Source organism: Heteronotia binoei, chromosome 7 (genome assembly GCF_032191835.1).
Source record: "Heteronotia binoei isolate CCM8104 ecotype False Entrance Well chromosome 7, APGP_CSIRO_Hbin_v1, whole genome shotgun sequence".
NCBI classification, from domain to species: domain Eukaryota; kingdom Metazoa; phylum Chordata; class Lepidosauria; order Squamata; family Gekkonidae; genus Heteronotia; species Heteronotia binoei.
The window spans coordinates 7,473,894-7,492,862 of record NC_083229.1 but is presented as its reverse complement, the minus strand read 5'-3'; the positions used below and the strand labels follow the sequence as shown (position 1 = coordinate 7,492,862).

General features: G+C 47.9%; 1 protein-coding gene across 1 annotated transcript in view; it reads left to right on the top strand.

The window, feature by feature from the left end:
* The window catches only part of LOC132574833 (adhesion G protein-coupled receptor B1-like), a 249,685-nt gene that overhangs the window by 121,619 nt on the left and 109,097 nt on the right, over positions 1 to 18,969 (top strand). Inside the window, exons 4-5 of the mRNA XM_060243064.1 lie at positions 1,305 to 1,469; positions 5,834 to 5,998. Of these exons, the coding sequence (XP_060099047.1) occupies positions 1,305 to 1,469; positions 5,834 to 5,998 (330 nt within the window). The remainder of the gene's footprint in view (positions 1 to 1,304; positions 1,470 to 5,833; positions 5,999 to 18,969) is intronic.

The following is an 18,969-nucleotide window of genomic DNA, read 5'->3' as shown; positions in this document are numbered from 1 at the left end:
TAATAATAATAATAATAATAATAATAATAATAATAATAATAATAATAATAGTAGTAGTAGTAGTAGTAGTAGTAGTAGTAATAATAATAATAATAATAATAATATTTTATTTATATCCTGCCCTCCCCGCTGGAACAGGCTCAGGGCGGCTAACAACATCTTAACCCATACAGTAAATTATACAACGAATTTTAAAAATACCTTCACCTAAAAACATTCCAATTTTAAAATTAACATTTCCGGTGCTATTCTGTTAGATGTAAATATTATGGCGGAGTCACTTGAGGCGAATCCAACAGTTGTTCGGTTAGGTAAAGGCCATCCTAAAAAGGATGGTCTTGCAGGCCCTGCGGAACTGTTCAAGGCTCTGCAGGGCCCGCACTTCTTCCGGGAGCTGGTTCCATAGGTGTGGAGCTGCGATGGAGAAGGCCCGTGTGTGAGTGTTTTTTAATTTTGCCTCCTTCGGCCTGGGGATAGTCAGTTGGTTCTTCCCCACTGACTTCAGTGCTCTCTGGGGTTCATATGGGGAGAGACGGTCCTTCAGGTAGGCAGGTCCTCAACCATATAGGGCTTTAAGGGTGATGACCAGCACTTTGTAACGAACCCAGTATACAACTGGCAGCCAGTGCAGTTCACGCAGCCCCAGCTGTATGTGCTCCCACTTCAGGAGCCCTAATAACAGCCTCGCCTCTGCGTTCTGCACCAGCTGCAGCCTCCGGGTGCAGCTTCATACACATCGCCTTCAACTTCCTGGAGGAAGGGTGGAGTCAAAATGCAATAAAAACAAATCCTTTTCATGCTAATTATTCCCAAGGCCAGGCAAAAAAAAAAAAAAAATCCACAGCTGGCAATGCCTAGGTCTTTAGCATTTAACTGGTATGTAATTTGGCTTTTTAGCATATAAGTGGCATGTAATTTGGACCGCATTAGGTATGGATCTAATTTTGTCCAGAAAAAAAGAGTCCAGGCACTCAGTTGAATATGCAGTTCGAGGACCAGGGGGTGGCAGTGGTGGCAAAGAAAGGCATGAAAGTCACCGAAAGGGCAACACGGTTTTAAAAGCATCGATTACGCTCTCCGCTCCCAGAGGGAGGCCGCGGCTCAGTCTCCAAACTCACGCTTTGCAAGGGCACAGAGAAAGGCCCGGGTTCAATCCACACCAGTTCCGCCTCACGCGGTCTCAGTGCGTTGGGCTCCCCGGGATCCGGGCCGGAGACTTCAGAAGGCTGCTCAGGGGTCTGCTGGTCTCAGGAGGTTCCGCAGGCTCGGCGTAAGGCAGCTTCGTCCGTTCTGAACCCCGACAGGTGATCCGGCTGCTGAGGAGTGGTCCCCTTGGAGCGTGTGTTCGACCACCTGCGGGGAGGGCTGGCAGACTAGGACAAGATTCTGTGTCTCGTATTCCTACAGCACGCAGTGCAGCGGGCCCCTCCGGGAGCAGCGGCAATGCAACAATTCCGCCGTCTGTCCAGGTGACGATCTCTTCCTCCCCCTTTTCCTCCCGATCCCTTCAAACCACCACTGCACGACCTCTGCTTCAGAACTCTACAGAAGGACAGGAACCAGGGGGTGAACTGATACAGTGACCAAAAACAACCTCACCATGTACAAATATATAATAATCAACTCCTGTTCCACTAAATATGTAAATAACTGGCTTATCAATTCTTTTGTCTCTTGTGAGAGCCAGTTTGGTGTTGTGGTTAAGTGCGTAGACTCTTATCTGGGAGAACGGGGTTTGATTCCCCACTCCTCCACTCGCAGCTGCTGGAATGGCCTTGCATTAGCCATAGCTCTCGTAGGAGTTGTCCTTGAAAGGGCAGCTTCTGGGAGAGCTCTCTCTCAGCCCCACCTACCTCATAGGATGTCTGTTGTGTATGTGGGGGGGAGGTAAAGGAGATTGTAAGCCACTTTGAGACTTTAAAATCTCTACAGCTCTTATCCTAATATTATCATCATCATCATCTTGGAGAGCCAGTTTGGTGTAGTGGTTAAGTGTGTGGACTCTTATCTGGGAGAACTGGGTTTGATTCCCCACTTCTCCACTTACAGCTGCTGGAATGGCCTTGGGTCAGCCATAGCTCTGGCAGAGGTTGTCCTTGAAAGGGCAGCTTCTGTAAGAACTCTCTCAGCCCCACCAACCTCACAGGGTGTCTGTTGTGGGGGGAAAAGACACAGGGGGATTGTAAGCCGCTCTGAGTTTTTGATTCAGAGAGAAGGGCAGGGTATAAATCTGCAGTCTTCTTCTTTTTCTTCTTCATTATATCACAATATCAATGCAACACAGAACTTTCATCCCAGTTTTGCATTCCTCTCGACAGATTTTATTTAACTATATCGTCCATTTTGAGTCTTTCTCTGGGGAATATGTCTTAATAATTAATCTGATGTTTTGAGAATCCGGTGAACCCAGCTAACACTGGGATGAAAGTTCTGTGTTGCACTGATACTGTAAAGCATAAATTTTGATGCTGTGTGTCAAGGCTAGCTGTGAATATTGGACCATTGCAACATATTTTGAATAGATGGATATTATTGTTATTAATGAATTTTGTACGAGTGATTAGAATTGTGTATTCTGTGCAGGTGATATTATTATATAATAATACACAAGAGACAAAAGAATTGATAAACTGTTTATTCATATATTTATTGGAATTTGTTGCTGTTCAGTCGCACAGTCGAATCCAACACCCCATGGACAAAGTCACGCCAGGCCCTCCTGTCTTCCAGCATCCTCTTATTGGAATAGGAGTTGATTATTATATATTGTACACAGTGAGATTGGTTTTGGTCACTTTGTATTAAACTCTACAGAACAGGTAGACCCGATTCTGAATAAAAAAAGGATCACCCGATCACTGAATAAAAAAAGGATCACTCCTGCAGGCATTCAATCCATCAGTGTAGTTCCTCTTGATCTACTGGGTTCTTCTGCTGCTGGAAATGATCTATTTATGGGCCACTTTTTGAACATGGAGAGGGTATTTTCACACACGCTAAATAATGCAGTTTCAATCCACTTCGGCAACTGCTTGCAAGCGGATTTTGCTGTTTCAGACTGTAAAATCCAGTTGCAAAGTGGAATGAAAGTGAATTGAAGGTGTGTGTGTTTTTAGTGTGTGTGGATGTAGACACAGACTGATTTTGCACTCACCTTATGTGACTCTCACATTCGTCTTCTCCGCACGCCTTTCTTCCGATTTCCCACTATCTGCCCCGGGGCTGCAGCAAGCGTCACCATTTTCGTGCAGCAAACAGAAACTGGTTTTTAGAGGTTTCCGTTTGCTGCGCAAAAACGCCGACACTTGCTGCAGCCCTGGGGCAGATAGTGGGAAATCGGAAGGAAGCCACGCTGAGAAGACAAACGTGAGAGCGGCGTAAGGTGAGTGCAAAATCGGTCATCGTTTTAGAGGGTAGCCATGATGGTCTGTGGTGAAAGAGCTGGATTTGAGTACAGCAGCCCTTTATAGACAGGCAAAAATTTTCAGAGAATTTTGAGAATCCAAGCCCCTTTTGTCTGATGCCAAATATCCAATGAAGGCAGCTTTGACTCTTGAAAGCACACCCTGAGCATCATAAATGGAAAATCTCAAATGGGTTCTTTTGAACACGAGTGTCCTGAAAGCCGTTTATGCTTAACTCAAACAGTAATTGTTCCGCTTGATTGATTGAAAAGATGGCATACAAATATTTTATGTAAATAAATCAAGTCAGAGGGGAGGGAATCTTAAATCAGAGCCTTGTTCCCTAGGAGGCCCATCAAAGAAAACTGGTGAAGAAAATAAGGAGAACTCTTAGCTGTCGTTGGGCTCTTCTGTGATACAAGGGGCTCCACTGGAAACTGAGATACACACCCCTTGCTTCCCTGCTGGAAGTTTTGTATGTTTTGTTTTGCTTTAATTCGGCAAATGAGGCCTCAACCTGTCTCTTCCCAACACGAGGACTTGAAACTTGCTTTAAAAAAAAAAAAATGAAAGCTGAGATTCTTAGCAAGCTGGGTTCTGCCAATGACATGCTTTGTGCCTTTTCTGCACTTTTGTGAAAGGCTTTTTTTTTTTGTAGCAGGAACTCCTTTGAATATTAGGCGACACCCCCCTGAAGTAGCCAATCCTCCAGGAGCGTACAGGGCTCTTCTTACAGGGCCTACTGCCAGCTCCAGGAGGATTGGTTACATCAGGGGGTGTGGCCTCATATGCAAAGGAGTTCCTGCTATAAAAAAAAGAAGCCCTGCTTCTGTGAAGTCGAGGCATCCAACCGTTTCTGTTTTCCTAGCATTGGCAGTTCCCTCTATGAAAGACAGGGGGCAAAATCACCACCCTGGCTGCATTGGGGCTGGGTGTTGTTGGATTCGCCCCACCGATTCTCTATAAGCAGATGTTGTGATTCAACCTGGTTTTTTTAGAGGTGAAAACAGAAGGTGCCCTTAAACACACACACACACAAAAGACCCCACCCTATACTGGGGATCATGGGATTTTCATGTACCTCCCCCAAATATATATATATATATATATATATATATATATATATATATATATATTGCTCACTGACTACCACTAATTACTGATGAAAATTGTCCCAAAAGGGGGGGAGAAAATCCCTACCAGGATTAATTTTGTCTGTACTGTGTTTGGCTATATTTGATTTGGATATTGCTGTCTGCATGGCATGTAATTTAATTTGTGAAATGTGTCTTTAATATATCACTCGTATCTAGCCTTCTGAGAACAGCGGGCTAGCCAGGTCAGTTTCCCAAGTCCTGGTGTCTAAATACTAAACGCTGGGACTAGTTGACCTCAGTGTCTTTCCAGATGTGTCCAGATGGGCAGCCATGTTGGTCTGAAGCAATAGAACAAAGATTTGGAGTCCAGTCGCACTGGCAAAGTTTTATTAAAGATGCGAGCTTTCGTGTGCCAAGGCCGCTTTGTCAGGCGATAGAATGGGGCAGAATTGGCAGGCCTACATCCAGAGAGCGGGCAGTGAATTAGTATGCAAAATAGTGAAAATTGTTTTTAACAGATTAAAAGAATAACAATCCATCTCAGCTATCATCTTTTTTTTTCTGAAAAGCAAATTTCATCGATGCCTTATTGATGTGGCATCAAATTGCCTGTGATAACGGAATCTGGAATTTCCAGTGGGGTTTTTTTTTCACCCTTAAAAACAGCTGTGAAGGTGGACAGGTATCTCTAGGGGTACCGGTCTTAATCTTGCTGAGGTAAAAACAACCAGGATGAGAATTCAGATTGGGGATATACCTATCCTCCACACAGCTGTGTCCTTGATCCAAGTACCCTCTCTCTGTACAGTCAACTTTTGAATCATTGGTGGACCTCCAGGATTGTGTATAGTTTGACCCAGAGAGAGAGAGAAAGAGAGAGGAAAACTACAATGGACCTTCCAAATTAACAAGAAGTAACGTTCCCATATTTTGATATTGTTCAGTTCGTTGCAGAGATCTTCCAATGTAAACCTGTCGAAATCAAGCAGAGCAACTCTGCATTGTTGACATAAAATATTCGCTCCCCTGACCTCAGCAACCCCATTGTCTTGTGAAACTAAACACCCCTTAATATTACCGCTATTCTGTAAGACCTGTATGTTTGGGTGGTTATATGTCTGTGTGTCTAAGTGCAGGAAGGGAGTGATGTTAGCAAGCCTGTTTCCATGGTGGTCAATTCAGAAACCAGTGTTTTGTCCCTATCGTAACTGGTGGCTGTTATGATTAGACTGTGACCGTTTCTCTCAGCCCCCTCCTATTCAAGAGAAGGCAGGACGGGAACAGTCGTGCCAGCATCTGGAAAGGTGGTGACTTTCTGTTCTTTGGTTTCAGTCCACGGGACGTGGGACGAGTGGTCCCCTTGGAGCCTCTGCTCGTCCACGTGCGGGCGAGGGTACAGGGATCGCACCCGAACTTGCAAGCCCCCTCAGTTTGGCGGCCACCCATGCGAAGGACCCGAGAAGCAAACCAAGTTCTGCAACATTGCCCTTTGCCCAGGTAAGTTGGCAACGAAACTTTCCCGCTGTTCCCTCAGTGGGTAATCTATTTCCCGTCCCAGTTGATAACCCTGCCAATTTTATTTTTTTTATTTGGGGAACTTTGCCCAGGCATTTGTACAACTTTTTACTGTTGTGAGCCGCCCTGACTGAAGCTGAATCCGACAAAGACACAGGTCCTTGGCCTGAGCCGCGGCAGCCCGGGAAGGGGAATCCCCCTGCCAGCTTTTCATGGTGCGCCTCTTGCAATGGCGCCCAAGATCAGAAGCTTGGGGGTGCTACTGGAACCTTCATTGACAATGGAGGCCCAGATAGCAGCCACTGCCAAATCTGCCTTTTCCCCATCTTAGGCAGGCAAGGCAGTCGGTCCCTTTCCTCGACTGCGGCGACCTGGCAACTGTGATCTATGCTACGGTCACCTCGAGATTGGATTACTGTAATGCCCTCTACATGGGGCTGCCCTTGTCTCAAATTTGGAGACTGCAGCTGGTGCAGAATGCAGCGGCTAGGCTGTTGTTGGGGCTCCCCATGCGGAAGCACATACAGCCTGGCCTGCGGGAACTGCACTGGCTGCCGATAGTGTACCGGATTTGCTGCAAGGTGCTGGTTATTACCTCTAAAGCCCTATATGGCCGAGGACCTGTCTACCTTAGGGACCGTCTCTTCCCATATGTTCCCCAGAGGGTACTCAGATCAGGGACACGGAACCTGTTATCAATCCCTGGACCGAGGGAGGCAAGACTGAAGATCACTCGAGAGAGAGCCTTCTCTGTAGTGGCCCCCTGTTGGTGGAACCAACTTCCGGAAGAAGCAAGAGCCTTGCGGGACTTTGCCCAGTTCTGCAAGGCTTGCAAGACAGCTCTATTTCGACTTGCTTTTAATCGATAGCCACATATGAGGATACTCAAGAAGACTGAACTGAAACGACTGGAATGTTTTATTAGCACCAAATTGTTTTTAAAATGTTTGAATTGTTATGTCATGTAAGGTTTTAATTGATGTTTGGTATTTGTACATGTTTTTACTGTTGTGAGCCGCCCTGAGCCTGCTTCAGCGGGGAGGGCGGAATACAAATCCAATCAAAGAAATAGCATCTTCTCAGCTGGAGGCAGCTCTCCAAGGTCCTGAAAAAGAAAATCCTTTCTCAGCACCTGAGATCCTTGGGCCAGAGGAGCTGACAGTTGGCCTTGGGGCATTCTGCCTTTGAGGCTGATGATCTACCACTGGGCCCTTCTCTGAACACACAAAGCTGCCTTCTAATAAGTCAAATCATAGGTCTATAAGAACATCAAATGAGCATCCAGAATCCTGTCTCAGACAGTTCACTGACACAGGAGGTGAATGCCACAGGAATTCACCGCCACAGGAAGCGGTGGCAGCTACAGGCATAGCCAGCTTCAAGAGGGGATTGGATAAACATCTGGAGCAGAGGTCCATCAGTGGCTATTAGCCACAGCATATTGTTGGAACTCTCTGTCTGGGGCAAGTGATGCTCTGTATTCTTGGTGCTTGGGAGGGGCAACAGTGTGAGGACTTCTAGTGTCCTGGCCCCACTGATGGACCTCCTGAAGGCACCTGGGTTTTTTGGCCACTGTGTGACACAGAGTGTTGGACTAGATGGGACTGATCCAGCATGGCTTCTCTTATGTCCTTATGTTCTTTTTGTGTCCAACCAGTTCTAGACTGCCAACAAAAGGGCAGAGGCTGAGTCCTTCCCCTGATGTTGCCTCCTGGCTCCAAGATTCAGAGGCTCTGAACATGGAGGTTCCCCTCAGTCATGATGGTTAGTGGTCACTGATTGACTTATCCTCCATGAATCGGTCGAATCGCCTTTTGAAGCTGCTTATTCCTGTGGCCATCGCTACATCCTCTGGCAACAAATTGTCAAGCATGCGGGTTCAATGACGAGTCAAAGTTGTTACAAAGACTACGTTTATTGATAATCCGATACTTTCTGTGTAACAGGTTCTTGAGAGTGATGCTGCCAATACATTGATACAATACTTCCAAAGGGTGGGGCGAGGGATATCTCTCACACATAAACTATCATAAATATCTACATTCTCATGGCGTTATCAGGACTCTGTCCTTGCTTTCCCCAGATGTGTCATACTCCCTAAGAGGAGTGTATGGGAAGGTGCTGATTACTTCTTCTCAAAATAGTTTCGTTTCTCTCTACTTCTACTTTGCAAGCAATAAAGCCGGAAGGGGAAAGGGAAGGAATAACAAAACTAGCAAGGCTTGGTCCTCCCTGATACTTCACAGACCAGGGTTAGGGAGGACCCTATAACAATCAATTATCAATGGAATTTTACCATGCTTGACACAAATCCCACATTCTCACCACTCTCTGCGTAAAGGACTATTTCCTTCTGTCTGTCCTGAACCAACTGCCCATCAATTTAATTGGATGCCCTTGAGTGCTAGTCTTTTGGGAGAAGGAGAAAAATATACATATCTTTATCTAACCCATCAGCGCCTACTCTCTTAGTGTGAGACTTTCCCCAGCTCTTAAACTTGATGCTAGTTAAACAGAGAAGTCAGAGACTGAACCGGGACCTTCTCCACAGGTTCTTCCATGAAGGCACAATGTCTACCTGCTCTTTGGCAGTAAGCAATGCACAACATTGTGTGTGTGTGTGTGATGCAGCATCAAGTATCTTCCAACTTGTGGCAACCCTTGGAATCAATGACTTCCAAGATGTTAACAGCCTTGCTATACAGAAATGTTGAAACCACAGTCAATTAAAACAGGGGTCCACAACCACTGGGCCGTGGACCAGTACCGGCCTGTGGCCTGTTAGCAACTGGATCATGAAGTGAGACAGAGGTGTTGCACTGCCCCTTTCACCTGCCCGAGACCCGGGGGACATAAGAGGCAGTGTGGTCTTGCTCCAAAGCACCACCTCTTTCATCTGCCTGGGTCCCAGGTGGGTAGAAGAGGCCTACCCTTCATTAAAAGATTCCCATAGGGGGGCATGGACTGGGGTGGCAAAAAGCCCAGCATCACCACCACCACCACTGGTCCATGGAAAAACCATCTTCCATGAAACCGGTCCCTGGTGCCAACAAGATTGGGAGCCGCTGAATTAAAAAAGTGCAATCTCCCAAAAAGCATAAATATGCTAAAAGCTATTTGTCATGGGTGCTGGGGACCCTTCAGAGGAAGTTGAGTCTGATGAGGAAACTGTGCCCCTGCCACCTGCACCAGCGCCCCTGCCTCCTGCTGGAGAAGATCCCAGCCCCCCTGCCTCGCCCTCTCGGGTGGCTCGTGTGCGTGACCGCCTCTGGCAGGACCTCAGGGATCGGAGGAGGGCGGCACGCTCACAAGCAAGACGCTCCCTGAGTTCTGAGAGGATTCTGGCCCTTCTAAGAGCAAGGATGCTTGAGTGGTAACAGGATCCTGGCTGCCTCCCTGAGCCAGCAATTAGCCCAAACGGGCAACAGCCAGCAGAGGGCTATATAGCTGTGGGCTTTGGGAGGAGGCTTTGTGGAAGCAACTAGTCATCTCCCTGACATTCTAGCATCCACTCCGGCTTGACTTTGGTTCCTGACTCCCTGACTTTGGCTTTGGACTTCTGGACTCCCTGACCTCGGCTTCTGGACCTCAGACCTGCGATACTTCTACAGTGATTCGGATTTGGCGCCTCGGACCCTCCTGCTTACTGGCTACAGACCTCGGACTGCCTCTGGACTTTGCCTGACCCGGCCCCAGCCGTGACACTATTTGACAATGTAAGAACATAAGAACCTAAGAGAAGCAATGTTGGATCAGGCCAATGGCCCATCCAGTCCAACACTCTGTGTCACACATAAGAACCTAAGAGAAGCCATGTTGGATCAGGTCAATGGCCCATCCAGTCCAACACTCTGTGTCACACAGTGGCCATAAAAACCCAGGTGCCACCAGGAGGTCCACCAGTGGGGCCAGGACACTAGAAGTCCTCCCACTGTGCCCCCCAAGCACCAAGAATACAGAGCATCACTGCCCCAGACAGAGAGTCCCAACAATATGCTGTGGTTAATAGCCTGTGATGGACCTCTGCTCCATATGCTTATCCAATCCCCTCTTGAAGCTGCCTATTCTTGTAGCCGCCACTACCTCCTGCAGCAGTGAATTCCATGGCAGTGAATTTCCTTTGGGTGAAGAAGGACTTCCTTTTATCCGCTATATAGAAACAAAGTGGATCACAGAATTGACATAAAGACAGAATAAGGAAAACAAAATAACTTCTCGTACGGATCAAATGGAGATGCCCTTCTTAGCCCCTGAAGGAAGAGCAAGATAAGAATGCATTCTCTGGAGGATCAAAGATCCTGGATGTTCTGGGACATGAAGGCAGAGAAATCAGGGCGGGGATGACTGATGGTAAGGGGAGCACGGAAACTTAATTTCTTACAGATTTGAGGGGGGAGGGGATAACAAACGACAGCTCGAAATGAAAGCGCAATCAAAAGGGAGGAAGCCCCATGCCACACACACACACACACCCCGGTCTGGTTTAATTAATTTCTGCTGGCGAATGCAAAGGCAATCAGCAGGCCAGACAAATGCCAAACTGGAGGAGGGGGCGGAGAAACAATGGCAGCGATTTAGCTCTTGAGTGCCTTGCCAGTCGCATCTGTTATTGCTTCCGGGATTTATCACTGCAAACAATGACGGCGCACCGTTGCGGGCACAATGCAGCGCTGGGTGTGCAGCAGGGCTGCCGGAGAATGAAGTAGCTCATTAGAAAAGCTGGAGGGGGGGGGTGAGGAGGGGAGAAAGATTTCCTAATTGCAGGACGAGTTGGGTTTGGACGGGGGCTTTGCTGGCGACTCTCTGATGCAGTGCAGCAGATCTCCGGTGACTCAACGGCTGGGATTTCAGCAGACGAGGCGTGTCGCTGGACACTGTTTTCACTGATTTATTGTGCCCCCTGACATTTATTCCACAATGGGAAGTGGGCGATTAGTATGGGCAAGATGCATCTGGAGGACCCATACCTTGCAACCGTCTTCACAAGGCAGATGCAGGACATATGAACATATGAAGCTGCCTTCTACTGAATCAGACCTTTGGTCCATCAAGCTCAGTATTGTCTTCTCAGACTGGCAGCGGCTCTCCAGGGTCTCAAGCGGAGGATTTTAACGCCTACTTGCCTGGACCCTTTTTGGAGATGCCAGGGATTGAACCTGGGACCTTCTGCTTACCAAGCAGATGCTCTACCACTGAGCCACCGTCCCTCCCCTAAACATATGAACATATGAAGCTGCCTTATACTGAATCAGACCCTGGGTCCATCAAGCTCAGTATTGTCTTCTCAGACTGGCAGCAGCTCTCCAGGGTCTCAAGCTGAGGATTTTAACGCCTACTTGCCTGGACCCTTTTTGGAGATGCCAGGGATTGAACCTGGCATCTCCAAAAAAGCAGATGCTCTACCACTGAGCCACCGTCCCTCCCCTAAACATATGAACATATGAAGCTGCCTTATACTGAATCAGACCCTGGGTCCATCAAAGTCAGTATTGTCTTCTCAGACTGGCAGCGGCTCTCCAGGGTCTCAAGCTGAGGTTTTTCACACCTATTTGCCTGGACCCTTTTTAGTTGGAGATGCCGGGGATTGAACCTGGGACCTTCTGCTTCCCAAGCAGATGCTCTACCACTGAGCCACCATCCCTACCACTGAGCCACAGGACACTCCTAGACGGTCCCTGGTGGCATGTACCAGACCACAGAGTGCCACAGAGGACATGCATATTTGTACACAACAGCATCAAGGTTTGGTATTGTCCAGGGCAGGGGTGGGGAACCTTTTTTCTGCCGAGGGCCATATGGATATTTATAACATCATTCGCGGGCCATGAAAAATTATCAGCTTTAAAAGCAGTGCTCCGCCGAGGGAGAACGATTCAGGCCAGCAAAATGAATGCAAATCATTGTCTTTCTATTTGAAGTCATGTGGGGAGAGCCTAATCTGGCACACACACACGCGGCCCGCCGCCCTAGGAAATGCATAGGTCCAGGGCTTTTTTTGTAGAAAAGGCCCAGCAGGAACTCAGTAGCATATTCGACCACATATTAGCATATTAGCTCACACACTCATTAGCATATTAGGCCACGCCATGTGGGATAATCAAGTGCAAACCGAACAGTGACAGTAACTTTTCCAGACCCTGCAGCAATTCTGGCCGGCCAGCCAGGCCCCAGGGAGGCTGCCTCACAGTACATCTGGGCTCTGTGATCCCTGCCTGGCCCTGGGGAGGCTGCTGCACGGCGTGGCTGGGCCCCACGATCCTCAGTGGCCAGCCAGGCCCCAGAGAGGCTGCCACATGGCTTGGTTTGGCCCAGCAATCTCTGAGGGCCACACCATGTGGCCCTCGAGACAGAGGTTCCCCACCCTTGGTCGAGAGCAAGGGTGGCCAAACTTTCTTAACACAAGAGCAACATAGAATAAATGTCAGATGTTTGAGAGCTGCAAGACAGGAACATCCTGTGAAGATCCTGTGAATTTAGAGTCAGGTATTTGGGAGTTTCTAAATTGTGCAGGGGGGTTGGACTAGATGACCCTGATGGCCCCTTCCACCTGTATGATTCTACATCAGATGAGGAAGGAAGGAAGGAAGGAAGGAAGGAAGGAAGGAAGGAAGGAGGGAGGGAGGGAGGGAAGGAAGGAAGGAAGGAAGGAAGGAAGGAAGGAAGGAAGGAAGGAAGGAAGGAAGGAAGGAAGGAAGGAAGGAAGGAAGGAAGGAAGGAAGGAAGGAAGGAAGGAAGGAAGGAAGGAAATAGATGGTGAGGGAGGGAGAGGTGGAAAGAAAGCATCTTTAACTTTACATGTATTCTCCAAACTGCCAGCTGGCTTGGCTTGGAGAAGCAATTTAAAGAGAGAAATGCCTTCACTCAGCCAGCAGGAGGGGCAGTGAGGGCTTCAAGAGCCACACAATATGTGTGAAAGAGCCATGTATGTCTCCTGAGCCACAGCTTGGCCACCCCTGCTCTAGGAAGGTCCTCCTCATCTAGTTCTACCCATTAGTTCTAGTGCTGCTCTCTGGAGCAACAGAGAGTGCGTTTGCTCCACTGCTGTGCAACACCTCTTTAGACATTTGAAGACAACGATCCAGGCTCTCCAGCCCTGCCTCGCCCTCTCCTTTCGACCTTTTGCATCATCCGTGTTTGTTGACCCTGAGTTGAGTTGCTTCTAACAGGTGACGAGGATTAGTGGCAAGAAGCAGAGATCCCCATCGTGCCTAGTTAGCGACCGTGTAAGGCTCATTTGGGCCCCTGGCACAGAGTGGTAAAGCTGCAGGCCTGCAGTCCAAAGCGCTGCTCACGACCTGAGTTCGATCCAAGCGGAAGCTGGGTTTTCAGGTAGCCGGCTCGAGGCTGACTCAGCCTTCCATCCTTCCAAGGTGGGTCAAAGGAGTCCCCAGCTTGCTGGGGGGAAAGTGTAGATGACTGGAGAAGGCGATGGCAAACCACCCTGTAAAATGGGTGGGGAACCTCCGTCTCGAGGGCCTTATGCGGCCCTCGAGGTCACTTGGTGTGGCCCTCAGGAATTGCTGGGCTGAACCGAGCCATGTGGCAGCCTCCCTGGGGCCTGGCTGGCCGGCCAGAATTGCTGCAGGGCCTGGAAAAGTTACTGTCACCGTTCAGTTTGCACGTGATTATCCCAGAGGATAATCCATACGGCCCTTGGCAGAAAAAAGTTTCCCCACCCCTGCTGTAAAACATCTGCTGTGAAGACGTATGAACATATGAAGCTGCCTTCTACTGAATCAGACCCTGGGTCCATCAAAGTCAGTCTTGTCTTCTCAGTCTGGCAGCGGCTCTCCAAGGTCTCAAGCTGAGGTTTTTCACACCTATTTGCCTGGACCCTTTTTTGGAGATGCCAGGGATTGAACCTGGGACCTTCTGCTTCCCAAGCAGATGCTCTACCACTGAGCCACCGTCTCTCCCCAAGATGCTCTACCACTGAACCACCGTCCTCCCACATTGTGCAAGCGATGTCACCCCAGAGTCGGAAAACGACTGGTGCTTGCACAGGGGACTACCTTTACCTTTTTAAGGCTCAATTGCCTTCTAGCTCCATTCGCTTCCTTGAGACTTCTCAAAGCGCTGAATCTGCATCCCCCCTCCCAGGTTGTTTTTTGTTTTTTTAGTTTTGAATTCTTTAATAATAATCTTGTCAACCTGCATCATGTCACCCCGCAGTCGACGTTTCTCCAAGCTAAAGAGCCCCAAGCGTTTTAACCTTGCTTCATAGGGAAAGTGTTCCAAACCTTTAATCATTCTAGCTCATAAAGCTTCAAAATAGAAGAAGATATTGGATTTATATCCCACCCTCCACGCTGAAACTCAGAGTCTCAGAGCACCTCACAATCTCCTTTATCTTCCTCCCCCACAACAGACACCCTGAGAGGTGGGTGGGACTGAGAGGGCTCTCACAGCAGCTGCCCTTTCAAGGACAACCTCTGCCAGAGCTATGGCTGACCCAAGGCCATTCCAGCAGGTGCAAGTGAAGGAGTGGGGAATCAAACCCAGTTCTCCCAGATAAGAGCCTGCGCACTTAACCACTACACCAAACTGCTCTCTTAATACAACTTGATACAACTTAAATTTCACGCATAGATAATAACGCATGCACACAAAATTAAAGCTAAGTTCAATAATTAGCAAAAATGTATTCTTTAAAAGGGCAACTGCTTTTCCATTCCAGACTCATATTGACCGCACCTCACCAGTGATCTTATGAATAGTAAAATAATCCCAGACTTTGAGATACCAAGCCTGAATATAGGAGACTGCACATCCCCCTCCCAGTTGCTGGCAATAAACCGAGATTCGGATTATTCGGCTTTGTCTTCGGAGCACATGGAAGAACCCGCCTTGGGTCAAGACCCTTGGCCCCCTTCCGCATTTTCCCGAACTCACTGCTTTGATACGCAGCATCGGGCGGGCTTCCTTGTGTTCTGCCGAGAGATAATGAGCCCTCTGCTAACAAGCTGAAGCTCTCCAGAAATAATTAGAAGAGGGCCTGTCACACTGGGGGAATATTCCAAGATAAATTGCGCTAATAAAAAGGGTCCGTATTTCATTCCCAACCTGCACTTTGCATAAGGGGGTCTTTGCCAGACAAATTGTAAATCACGGCTGATGCATCCGGCTGGTGAACTCTTGAGCCGATCCATGTTAATTAAGCAAAGCAAGAACAAGGGCACCAGGAGTTAGTCTCCAGCTGTTTTTGAGAAATTCAGCTTCATAAGGAGGGGTTGTGGCTCAGTGGATGAGCATCTTCCACTTCAATGAAATTGCTGAGCAGTCAGGTTAAAATGGATAAAAGGAAGTGCTTCTTCACCCAAAGGGTGATTAACATGTGGAATTCACTGCCACAGGAGGTGGTGGCGGCCACAAGTATAGCCACCTTCAAGAAGGGTTTAGTTAAAAATATGGAGCAGAGGTCCATCAGTGGCTATTAGCCACAGTGTGTATATATATATATATATATATATATATATATATATATATATATATATATATATGTGTGTGTGTGTGTGTGTGTGTGTGTATGTATGTATATGTGTATATATACACACACATATTGGCCACTGTGTGACTCAGAGAGTTGAACTGGATGGGCCATTGGCCTGATCCAACATGGCTTCTCTTATGTTCTTATGTGACACAGAGTGTTGGACTGGATGGGCCATTGGCCTGATCCAACAGGGCTTCTCTTATGTTCTTATGTGACACAGAGTGTTGGACAGGATGGGCCACTGGCCTGATCCAACATGGCTTCTCTTATGTTCTTATGTGACACAGAGTGTTGGACAGGATGGGCCACTGGCCTGATCCAACATGGCTTCTCTTATGTTCTTATGTGACACAGAGAGTTGAACTGGATGGGCCATTGGCCTGATCCAACATGGCTTCTCTTATGTTGTTATCTGTTTGGCATTCTGAGTGACCCAGGTTCAAGCCTTGGTCTTTCTAGTCAAAATTTATTTTGATGTATTTATTTATTTTTATAAATTTATATTCCGCCCTTTCCCAAACAGGCTCAGGGCGGATTACATCCAAGTAAAACCAGTCAAATACAATAAAACCAATAAAATGCAATTAAAAGCAAAACGACACAACACACTACTATATAACAAAGGCGGGCGGGCTCATAGTGCAGGTTGGAATATAATCAATGGCCCAGATATAATAATTCAGATGGCAGATCACTGTGGGGGAGGATAGCCGATGTTATAGGCAATGAGGAGAAGGACGCCCGCTTGCCTCAACCAAACGCCTGGTGGAACAGCTCCGTCTTACAGGCCCTATGGAAAGGTAACAAATCCGGTAGGGCCTGCGTCTCCATAGGGAGCTGATTCCACCAGGTTGGGGCCAGGGCCAACAAGGCCCTGGTCGAGGCAAGACAGACGTCCTTTGGGTTAGGAATAACCAGAATGTGTTGGTTGGCAGATCGCAGCAACTTTCGGGGCTCATGTGGGGAGAGGTGGTCCCACAGGTTTGCCGGTCCCAGGCCACGCAAGGCTTTGAATGTCAATATTAGAACCTCGAAGCGGATCCGGTACTCAACCGGTAACGAGCGCAATTTGCACAGCCTCAGCCGACTGCTTGCCCGTAAGGGCCAGGCTGCAGTGTTTCCAGCTGGCTCGCTTAAGTGCCCATATAAAGGTCAAAGGCATTCTTCAATGTCCTCTCGCTGATTTTGGATCCATAAAGCTGCCTTCTCAAGCAAGCCTCACTTAATATCATCTCGATATGATTTACCGTCAGGTCTGAACAATGACAAACCTTTATCAGACCAACAGTTGTGGCAGAAAGCATGAAAACATTCCTTCTCTTCAGACTTTTGGGACTCTCTTTGGAAATCACCCTCCTTCAACTCCACAATAATGGAAGTACAGCTACCATCCTTTAAAGCAGGGGTGACCAACGGTAGCTCTCCAGATGTTTTTTTGTGCCTACAACTCCCATCAGCCCCAGCCATCGGCCATGCTGGCTGGGGCTGATGGGAGTTGTAGGCAAAAAAAACATCTGGAGAGCTACCGTTGGTCACCCCTGCTTTAAAATAACATCCTTTTGGTATCTCACTGCACTGTAGCTAGCCCGTATGAAAATCTCCTCTTCTCCCAGGTGCTGGAAAAATTGTGGACAAGTAGGAGACTATATACACCAGGGGTGTCAAACATGCAGTTCGGGGGCCAAATCAGGCCTCCTGGAGGGCTCCGATCAGGCCCCCCAAGTAACCGGCTGTCATCTGCTTCCTTCTCCATCTCTCTTGCTTCCCTCTGCCTCACAGCTTGCTTCGCAAGGCTTGCTCAATTGCACAGGAGCTACAGAGCAAAACCTCTGGGTTTTTTTTCCCCATTGGCTGTGGCTCCCCCCTTGGGGGAGGAAGGGGGGAGGAATAGCTTGCTTTGCCAGGTTCTCTCAATTGCACAGCAGAGCCAAGCCTCTCTTCCTTCTGTTGGCTGAAGCTTCCCCCCAGTCCCCTGGGGAAGGAAGGAAAGAGCCAGAGCTTCCTTTGCCCAGTTCTTTGCATCCCATGGGAGAAATACAAGCCTCTCTTCCTTCTATTGGCTGAAGCTCCCCCCAGTCCCCTGGGGAAGGAAGGAAAGAGCCCGAGCTTCCTTTGCCCAGTTTCCTGGGTCCCATGGGAGAAATACAAGCCTCTCTTCCTTCTATTTGCTGAAGCTCCCCCCCAGTCCCCTGGGGAAGGAAGGAAAGAGCCAGAGCTTCCTTTTCCCAGTTCTTTGCATCCCATGGGAGAAATACAAGCCTCTCTTCCTTCTATTGGCTGAAGCTCCCCCCCAGTCCCCTGGGGAAGGAAGGAAAGAGCCCGAGCTTCCTTTGCCCAGTTTCCTGGATCCCATGGGAGAAATACAAGCCTCTCTTCCTTCTATTGGCTGAAGCTCCCCCCCAGTCCCCTGGGGAAAGAAGGAAAGAGCCAGAGCTTCCTTTGCCCAGTTCTTTGGATCCCATGGGAGAAATACAAGCCTCTCTTCCTTCTATTGGCTGAAGCTCCCCCCCAGTCCCCTGGGGAAAGAAGGAAAGAGCCAGAGCTTCCTTTGCCCAGTTTCCTGGATCCCATGGGAGAAATACAAGCCTCTCTTCCTTCTATTGGCTGAAGCTCCCCCCAGTCCCCTGGTGACGGAAGGAAAGAGCCAGAGCTTCCTTTGCCCAGTTCCCTTGATCCCATGGGAGAAATACAAAGAAAGCATCTTTAAGGTGAATGAGTGCTAACGTTTTAAGCATGTTTTAAGTTTTTTTTAATGTATATATATTTGTGTTTGTCTGTGCTCTTTATAAAATTTATATTTCTGCTACCTGATCTTAAATAGGTACGCACATGGCCCAGCCTGACATGGCCCGGCCCAACAAGGTCTCATTTATGTCAGATCCGGCCCTCATAACAAATGAGTTTGACACCCCTAACATACACTGTTGGTCCACCTGTCCGAATATCATACAATCCTGGGACTCAGTGCTCACTCAAATTAAATCTATTTCACGTGTTGACATTCAAAACACCCCTGAACATCTCCTTTTAAATGGTTGGGTCTCGTGTAAATATCCTTCGGCAACAATGGAAAGAATCTCTTTACTGCTGTCTTCTGCAAAGACGTGCCTTGCTGAGAACTGGGAAACTGCCATCCCTCCTTCAGTGCAACAGTGGCACAATAAAATTTGGGTGCTGTGCATGATGACAAAATTGACAGACGACCTTAAACGTATTGATGGTCGAGATATAACTGCCAGCTTGGTTTCCATATGGTTTCCCATTCTAGAGTACCTAACGGATCGGAATGATATACCCAAACATATTAATGATTTAGGTCTTTGGTTATTAGGTTGTAATACTTGATTGAATATAGTCTAATAACTTTTATGAATGTATATGTGTATTTACAGGGCTTGTTTGGCAGAGAAATCCCAGCAGGAACTCATTTGCATATTAGGCCACACCTTCTGACATCACC